Below are 9,863 nucleotides of genomic sequence, written 5' to 3' on the forward strand. Positions count from 1 at the left end.
TTTCAACTATCTTTTATATTAAGAACCAAAAGTAATATATATTAACAAATAACAAATAATTTAAAAAATACCTTTTTTTTCCATATCTGTGATGATGGCTCGATGAGATATGACGAAGAATAATAGTGGTTTCTTCTCAAAATCTCTATATATCTAGAGAGAAAAGTGGCCGTCTTACTTCTCTTTTTTCTCCTCGTTTTACTTTTTTTTTTTTTGCCCACTTCGCTTTCCTCATCCTCCAACTCAACCTTTTTTTCTTGCTAAGCATAGTTATTTTCTTATTGGCCATCCTACTCCAAACATAGTTGGTACTAAATATGAACACTTTTCTTAGTAAGAGTTTAAAACTTAATTTATCATATTGTGAGAGACTACTCTCTACTGCTAAACCTAATCTTATTGATAACTGAACTGTATTTCATTTTTACATATTTTCCTTCCTCCACTAATTTAGTATTGCCTCTAGTCCTCATTATAAGGCTCTTTCTAGAGAAATTTTTTTATCTTTTCTACAAGATCTTATGATAGTTTTAATGGGTATTAAATATTTTGTTTTTCATATATATTCAGATTGAATAAGGGTTATATGTTCATATTGAAAAATGGTAGTGAAATAATATAAATTAATATGATGTCCGAATTTAGTATAGTTAATAAGGGTAATATTGTAAATTATTTGAGTTTTATGGCAAGTTTAATGCTTTTAATGGGAAAATTCTAGGAAAAGAACTTGAAATTATCATTTCCCAATTTAGGTATCTAAAATTTGGAAACGATAGAGAAGAAAGTGGTGTCTAATCTAGTATTTTGCAAATGTGGTTGAATAACTAAAATGCTCCTGTATCATATTTGAAAAAAATTATCAAACTTGTCATTTTAGTATATTTCTTGTCATTTGCTATTTAATATTTGTCATTTTTTTAGTAAAATTTAATATTTGTCATTATTATTAGTACATTTTTTGTTATTTACTATTTAATACTTGTCATTACCATTTCACAAATTGTTAAAAAACTTTTTCATATAAGAGCATTTTAGTTATTTAATTACATTTGTAAAATATCAGATAAAGTACCACTTTCTCCGTTAAAATTTTGAAGTGTAGGTGCTTGACTTATAATATCATATTTTCCAACTTATTTATTTATTTGTCATTTTCCCTTTAATGGGACAGTCAATTAATTATCAATATTTTAATAGAGAAAATTGCAATGAGATCTCACATAAGAGAATTAAATATAAAAATGTTCTTTGAACTTATCAAATTAATCTGAAATCTCATGGGACCCATTGCAAGATAATTTATTTGTTTAATTATCAAATCGTAGCAAATGTTGACAACCTATGTATTATATTTTTGTGATACACTGAGAAAATCTGTTGTTAATCGTTACATGTTAAGTTGTTAACGGCTGCTCTTTCAATTGCGAATGCATATTTTGAAAAAAAATGATAATTTAATAATTAAACAAATAAAATCTCTTGTAATGAGCTCCTTTAAAATTTTAAATTAATTTAATAATTTTAAGAAACCTTTTTATATTTAATTCTCTTAAATGAAATTTTATTGTAATTTTTTCATTTCATTATATGGACAAGAACGGGGATCTATGTAATCAAACGAATTTAATTACCAAATTGCAGCAGATATTAATAATGCATACATTATATTTTTGTGATGCATGAAGAAAATATGTTGTTAATACTTGCCACAATAGTTGTTAATCATTACACATTAAGTTGTTAACAACTGCTTTTTGAATTGTCAATACATACTTAAAAAAATAACAATTTAATAATTAAACAAATAAAACCTCTTGTAATAATGTCATTTTAAAATTTTAAAGGAAAAATCACAAAAAAAGACTGTGGAATTAGAAAAATTATACACAGGAACCGGTTCACAAAAATTATTATTAAAACTCATACTAATATTATCATGGGTCTCAATTTGTAATTTTTCTAATTTTATGGTCTTTTTTTTGCAACTTTCCCATTTTCATATTAATTTAATAATTTTAAGAAACTTTTTTTATATTTAATTCGTTGCCGACCTGCCCGACGACCAGGGGAAAAAAAAAAAACTTAAATGCGAATGTTGTACGGCGCCGCCAAGCAAGACGGCGATCTCTTCTGATGAGCAGCAATGGCGAATTCTTCAAGGTATTCTGTCTTCTGAGGTTGCTGCTGCTGACTTTAAAAGCTGAGGAACCATTAGCACCATCAAGGATACCAACGTTGATGAGTCGACAATGGGCAACGTCCTCGTGGCGTGGAGAATCCGGACCCAGGAGCACCGCTAATTGGTATTGTTCCTTCCCTCGACTTAGGCCAAGTCTGTCAAAAACTGACTCGTGTTTCAATACAGAAGAAAATAATAAAAAAATGGCAATGCTCTATATATGTTTTAGAACATTGCCACAACCTTCTAAATTTGAAACTAGTACAAACTACGAACCTGTCACTGTGATTATCAATTCAATTGACACGTTGCCTAAAAAATGTGAAAGCACATGCAGTCTCACCGGTGGAAACCATTTTTTAAGCAACGAGGATTCTTGAAGCACACTAAACAAATTATGTAGAGCCAAAACTTGAAAGAAATTATATGACAACTTCGGGAAATTCTGGAGATTTCACTGATAAGCTTTGATAGACGCAAGATGCTTCCTCTATCTACCTAGCTATGTTCATGGCTGATGTCAATGAAAATGCTCATGTTCTGCATATAATATGGCTGTGTAATTCACGTCAATGAAATTGAATATTTGGATATATGAAGCCTGATTTTCTATCGCACAACACACCAATTAACTTCAGGTTCTACTGCTTTCTTCGTTGATAATGCTTATTTGTGGGAAGAAAAGAGTTCCACCTTGTCTTTTGTGGAAATCCCCTTGTTTAGGGAAGGGAGTAAATATATTAGAAAAGTAAGTAACAGGCAGGAATTTTTATCCCGTAAAAATTATTACAATTAGCAGAAATGGAAGTAGAAAATGGGTTTTAATGTTGTAAAGATAACCATTAATCTGTTCTGCAAGCATTACTTGTTTTTAAGTGATATCATAACATCATCTGAAACAATTTTCTTTATGTTATTGTTATTACAATAGTACATATCCTTTTTCTATTTTGGTATGATTGGTTCTGTAAGGGTTCTGAAAAACGACTCTTCATTCATCAAAAATAGTTCAAGCTGATGATGAAAATTAGCCTATTCTGTGGATATAGTCATTCTATATTTGAGAAGTCTTCTGCAAATTATTTGATCGAAGCATGGGATCCAGTTTGTATGCTCTTGTTAAAAGAAGCAGAGAGAAGCCTTAACCATTGACTTGATCTTATTTTGGACGTTGCCACACATCATGCAATTTAAGCCATTAATTTACAGCAACCTGACCTGTCCCCTTAAAAACTAGAGGGTGGGAGTGTGTCCTTTATCAAAAGTGAGGGAATTTGGAACGGCAAGGGAGGTGAAATGTTTTTGTTTTCTTAGAGGATGCAATGGATGTTATATATGTTGCTTTCAAGAGGCAAAATTTCTCTTACTTTCTCAAAGTAAAACTGCGTCCTTCGAGTTTTTTTTTTTTTTGAACTGTCATTGCCAAGAAACTGGCACTGCAAAGATTTGGAATACTCATAATGTCTTGGTACCAAAGATTTGCTAAACACTGAACCATTTACTCCCTCCCTCCATCTTTTATTATAAGATCTAATTTTTTAAAATAGATTTGTCCCTTTTTATAAGATCCTTTTTGAGTTTGTTTGAACATTTAATATATTATTACCTATTTTACCCATAGTTTAATACATTTAATATATTTTCTTTTTTTATTTATCTCGCTATTACTCTCTCACATTTACCCATTTATATATAAGGGCATATTTGAAAGAAATTGTATTTGTCACATATTAATTGCTTTTAACTAATTTTAACTGTTTTCTTAAACCACTCAATTTAGTTACAAGAATCTTATAATGAGGGACGGAGTAGTATTCCCTAATATTACACAACATTTGAATCTTCTGGTTTCTTTGAGCAATCTATATTACAGTGTGAAATTTTTTCGAGCATTCCTAGTCTTCACAAAGAAACTCATTAAATTATAGAGTGGGTACAAGATTATCCCAAACATTAGTGTAATATTGTGCAGTAGAGTGTTTATCCCAAACATAGGCATAGTGATCTGTCTTAATTCTTAGCCCTAATTCGTTTGGGCTCAGTCATAATTTGAAGTCAAAGACCCTAATTCTTCTCCATGTTACAAGATTACCCCAAACATAGATATAACATCGTGTAGTGGAGCATTTATCAACTACAGAGCCTCCCTAATCTGCATCGGTGTAAACCTAGCTCCATGCTTCTGCTTTCTCCCTTTCTAATGAACAAACCCTTTCCAGGTGTCCTCTTTAGGTATTTGAGAATTCTTCAAGTTTCTTCCTTGTGTTCTTTTTGTGGATCATTTGAGAATTGACTGACCACGCCAACTGCAAAGCTGATGTTAGGTTGAGAGATAAGTAGATAAATTTTCCCTTTAGTCTCTTTTACCTCCCCTTGTCCAGGGGAGGTCCCTGTTTCCCTATTATTCATCTTAGGTTCTTTTTGTAGTTGGTCTCCATGGGTGCGTCCACAGGATATGGTCCTAGTAACCCTGTTTCCAGCAGCAAATCAATTGTATATTTCCTTGAAGTAGCTTCTTGATTTCCAAGAGCGTGCTCAAACTGTGAAACTTTTTTTTTAATACGCCACAGCAACTTTTGAAACTTGTCATATATTTTATTTTTTATTCTAAAATTGATTATGAATCTTATTAATTATAATAGGCTAATTCTATGACATCCATTTTCAACAATTTTGGTTTTATAAAAAAAAGTTATAACTTGTAAGCAATCATAGTTTCGTCTTATCTTCCTTTCTTTATTCCTTGCCAGGTGCATCATTTGGGTTTCCTGTAATATTCCTAATTTTTCTGACAAACCTTCAATAACCACAAAATCAATACTGCCTCTGTGCCACATAAATATGTAACTTGCCTTTCTCCTCGGCACAAATATCATACTCGGGTAAATTCAATGCATCATAAAAAGTAAAAATGACCAGCACTAGCCTGGCCTCACATTTGGTGAGATTAAAAACCAATTTCAATATAAGCAAAAAAATTGAAGAATAGATAGTATTGAATGAAGTATTGCATTCAAGAAACATTAAGTCTAATGAAATAATCATCCATAATAGATAAGTGAAGTTTAACAATCATGTCTTATTGCATTTGCAATATTATCTCCCACTTATGTCAGTAATGCTAACAAAGTTAGCAGAGTGCAAACCCTGTGTTTCTGAAGCAGACTTCAAATTGAACTCTGTCTCATTTAGTATATATGCAGGTTGCCTTGGAATAGGAAGATTAGCAATCTCACTACTAAGCATCGACACTACATTGGCCATAGTTGGCCGCTCTTTTGCTAATTCTTGCACACAAAGTAATCCTATATGTATGCACCGCAAAATATCCTCATAAGAACCTTGATATTCTATTTCTGAATCAATAATGGACACCAGGTCGTTTTCATTCCATAGCTTCCATACCTAAAAATATACAAAAATCCATGCATGAAAATTCAAAGTTCATATAAACGACAATAAGTCAACAAATACGGAAGATACTTACATAGCCTAAAAGGGTTTGAGATCCCTCCATCTCATACAATCTACAATTGCTTCTTCCACTAATAATCTCTAGCACTAGAACTCCAAAACTGAAAACATCTGATTTCTCTGAAAATTGCCCTTGCATTGCATATTCAGGAGATATATAGCCACTACATTAAAAATTTATTAAGTGAACTTGCATTTCATTGGCATGATGATTTAATAGTTGAGAAGAAGACATGCTTACTATGTCCCAGCCACTCTTCTAGTATTAGCTTGATCTTGATTGCTTCTAAATATTCTAGCCATACCAAAGTCTGATATTTTTGGATTTAGCTCTTCATCCAACAAGACATTACTAACCTTTAAATCTCTATGAATGATTTTTATTCTAGAATCTCGATGAAGATAAAGCAAACCTCTAGAGATTCCTTCAATAATTTTGAAACGTTTTTCCCAATCTAATTCTTTCTTTTTGATTGAATCTGTAGAGAAAGAAGAGATCAGGTAACATAAAGTAAGTGCCTTTTTAATAGAATCTGAATTCACATAAATTAGCAAGTTATTGAATGATGAGAAAATCAAAGAGTAAAGCTTTTTTTTTTGGGTCAAAATTCTTAGTATGGCTTGAAAGGTGAGATGAAATGTTAGGCAAAAGAAGAACTAACCAAATAGAATTGCATCCAAACTCTTGTTATGCATGTACTCATAGATTAATATCCTTTCAGCTTGCTGAATGCAACAGCCTAAAAGTCTTACTAGATTGCGATGTTGAAGCTTTGAAATAACAACAACCTCATTCATGAACTCTTCTTGCCCTTGTCTTGATGCTTTTGAAAGTCTTTTGATTGCAATATGTTGTCCATCTTTCAATTGCCCCTAGAAGACAATGTAAAACAAAACAAAAAATTGGCAATTGTAACACCTCATTTCTACATGAAAGAAGATCCACTATACATTTTTTTTCTTTTTTCTTTCTTTGTTTTTTTTAAAAAAACCTTGTATACTGAACCGAAACCGCCGCGTCCAAGTTTGTTTGCTGAATGGAAGTTGTTTGTAGCAGTTACAAGATCTTCAAAATCAAAAAGTGGAAGTTCATTCATCTTGACTTCTTCATCTTGATTAATCATTCTTTGAGATTGACCGTGTGAATCTGTCTCACCTATGTTGAACAATAACAGTACGCTTTCTTTAGTCCAAAAGCACATCCTTTTGTTTTTTTAATGGTAAATAAAGCACATCTTGTTTTTAACACATATAAAATTGACTCATTGTAGCAAACTTATTCACAGTGACAGGTTTCAGAACTTCAATGGGTAATAGATGAAATCAGGGATTGATCCACATATGCTATGAGAAAGTATGAATAATGTTGGATGAAAACTATAATTGATTACAATACCTGCATATTTAGCAGTCAATTTCCATAAGAAGTATGCACATGTTGTAAATGTAATAATTCCTATTGGCACTGTAACTGCAATGATGATTGTTCTGCTTGGTGAATCTTTTTCTGCATTTCATAACAGGAAGTCAGACAGTTTCAGTGAGAACCTTCTAATATGATGGAGCATTAAATTTCAAACAAAAAAGGGTACCAAGTTTGGACAAAGACACACGAATGTAAAGATCAACCCCTCCTCTTGAGAATCTTTGTATGTCAATCAAATCTCCACTCCAATGCATGCACCCAATGCCATTTGAATCATATGCATATGCCACACAAGAGCAATTATGCAAACACTGTGTTCTACATCTATCTTCTGTAGCAGTCAGCCTCTCCAAAAAGTCTGGCACTTTCGTATTGTCAAGTTTCACAAACTCATATTGTTTATGTACTTCACTTTTATTTGCAAAACCCTCACATTGTAGTGGCTTCTTCCTCACACATCCGCTAGTCCAATTTTGCCTATTCCATTCCTCTAAATTATGTGGTTCATACCCACTCAAACAGCCACAAATTGGTGAACTTTGTGAACTACAGATTCCAAATGCCCCACATATGCCATAGATATCACAATAAGTCCCATTCAACACATGTCTCGAACCTTCCCTTTTGTTATTCCACCCTGCTATCCAAAGTTGGCCTTGTGGATTCAAACCCATAACTGCAAAGTCAGCATTATTTTCCAAATTGTAAGTCACATAAACAGTTCCATCATCTTCATTTCCTCCACTCCATCCACTTGACATCATTGGTGATCCTAGAAAAATCCTACCATTCCATGGACCAGTTCGAGCATATGGGCGAGTTCCATTAAACCACAGAAAAACATCAGGAGCATTTGGGCGTTCAAGAGAAGCAGTATAGTATCCAATAGATGGGTCAGAAGAGCTTTTCCATGATGTAAGTTTCACCTTCTCTCCTGTTCTTTTGTTGATGCTGAGTTTCATTTTTGGCACCATGATATCAGAAGGATCTTGAAAACTTTGCCATATAGCTTCTCCCGTGTTGCCATCAAAGAGGACCAGGTTCCCGGTGTTTAGAAGCTTAACAGTTGAATTGGTTACAATCTTTGAGATATTCGAAGACCAAACACTCATGTTTTGCTTGTCCAATATCACGAGATTGCCATTGTTGGAAATTGTGACAGTCCCAGAAGCATCAACCAGTAGCTGATTTCTATTAGCCACCCAGATGATGTTAGATTCAGAAAGATACCAGATTCCCACATAGCGGATTGTGGAATTTTGAGGGCTGAAGAATCCAAGCTTGAAGTCACTGTTATCTGAACTTATTGTTTCATGATCTCTGATGAGTTGACCTGGGGTGATGGTGTCCGCTGTAGAACTCAAACTCCAGTGGAAGATGGAAAGTATCAGCAAAAGATTTATCAAGTTGAGACTTCTGATTCTGAATCCCATGATGAAAAAGATGAGGTACTTTTTTTTTCTTTGAAAGTTTGTGTGCAGTTTAATTTTCTCATATGTGGGGGAGCTGTGGTCTTGCGGATTGACTGTCATGTACGTTTAGCACAATGCTATACGTATTCTATTATTGATGAATTTGCACGAACTCGCTTCCCTGTCAATGACAGATGGGCCAGCTACTGCCTTGATGACATTTGAAAGCAAAACATATCTAATCCGGCTGAATTAAGATTTCTTGGAGGGAGGAAATGCACGTCCTCTCCAATGAGAGTGTGTGAGCGGATCGTGTGCATAGTAATTTTTTATGGGCATGAATTATATTCTAATAAATCAAATGTATATTACTTCTCACTCTTAATATAAAAAATAATTGACTAATTTTAATATATTAAAAAAATTAATTAATTTAGATATTTGTAAGTTTTATCTTTTATAAAATATGAAATACTCTTACTAATTATGTATATTAGTTATAACTACTATTTAATGAAATATTTAACATATATAACTATCATAAAATTGTTTTAAAAAAATAGATAAATATAAAAATAATAATAAATTAAAATTTTATATTTAAAATTAAATTAAATACTATATTTTTTTGTATTCAGAACAAATTACGAGGTAATCGCTGCATCATCGGTGACAAGCTGACAACTGACTAAGAGAGTCAACAGTTGAGTTAATGAATCTAATGCATAATAAAGGAGGCCAACCACTTTGATGGCATTTGAAAGTAAAACGTACGTAAGTAGTTAATGTTTTGCAGGAAGGGTCCCGTTCAAATTAAATTTCATATATTTTGTATCTAATTTATATTGCGCATATAGAAGACACATTTTTGTCTTAATTTCAGATGTTTCATGCAGCAAGAGTTTGGCCAAAAAAAAAATTGCAGCGACAGAGAAGGGGGGAATTTATTCTTTAAAAAGTCAAAAAATGGATATTTCACAACAGATAGTAAAAAAAAGGGAATATTTCATGAAATTATTACCCGATTACTAAACAAATCATATACGCATCTAACTGCATTTTGATTATCAATTTGTTTCAAAAAAATGAACCACTAATTTTTTTGATATTACAACTCAATGAAGTCTTATACTAATCGAGATCAACTATATCGATCACATAATATTATTATATTCTATGAACGATCAAATTCTTGAATATGCTATTAACCAACAAATTTTGTTCAATAACTTATTGAATGAGAAGAAAAACATAACTTTTTCGAGTATTCTATTCAATTTTCCTTTACCCTCTTTAACAGATTCTACATTGTTTGATTTATTTCTTTGCTCTCCAACAATATTTTTGTATATATTCAAACCATTTCAAA

At 32.3% G+C, this 9,863-nt stretch overlaps 2 protein-coding genes across 2 annotated transcripts; both read right to left on the reverse strand.

Annotated features, from left to right (window-relative positions):
- Positions 1-5,204: 5,204 nt before the first annotated feature.
- On the reverse strand, positions 5,205-5,814 carry LOC114756282 (putative receptor-like protein kinase At4g00960). Its single transcript, XM_028945201.1, has 2 exons — positions 5,670-5,814; positions 5,205-5,587 (listed from the first exon to the last, which is right to left on the reverse strand). Exons 1-2 carry the CDS (start codon positions 5,793-5,795, stop codon positions 5,279-5,281), a joined length of 435 nt encoding a protein of 144 aa, XP_028801034.1. The 5' UTR covers positions 5,796-5,814; the 3' UTR covers positions 5,205-5,278.
- A 57-nt stretch (positions 5,815-5,871) lies between these two features.
- On the reverse strand, positions 5,872-8,515 carry LOC114756274 (G-type lectin S-receptor-like serine/threonine-protein kinase At1g11330). Its single transcript, XM_028945197.1, has 5 exons — positions 7,249-8,515; positions 7,053-7,163; positions 6,649-6,812; positions 6,319-6,529; positions 5,872-6,135 (listed from the first exon to the last, which is right to left on the reverse strand). The coding sequence occupies exons 1-5, from the start codon at positions 8,513-8,515 to the stop codon at positions 5,897-5,899; spliced, it is 1,992 nt and encodes a 663-aa protein (XP_028801030.1). The 3' UTR covers positions 5,872-5,896.
- Positions 8,516-9,863: the final 1,348 nt, after the last annotated feature.

This window comes from Neltuma alba, unplaced genomic scaffold (genome assembly GCF_004799145.2).
Source record: "Neltuma alba isolate B1F8T4 unplaced genomic scaffold, ASM479914v2 tig00010380_pilon, whole genome shotgun sequence".
NCBI lineage: Eukaryota > Viridiplantae > Streptophyta > Magnoliopsida > Fabales > Fabaceae > Neltuma > Neltuma alba.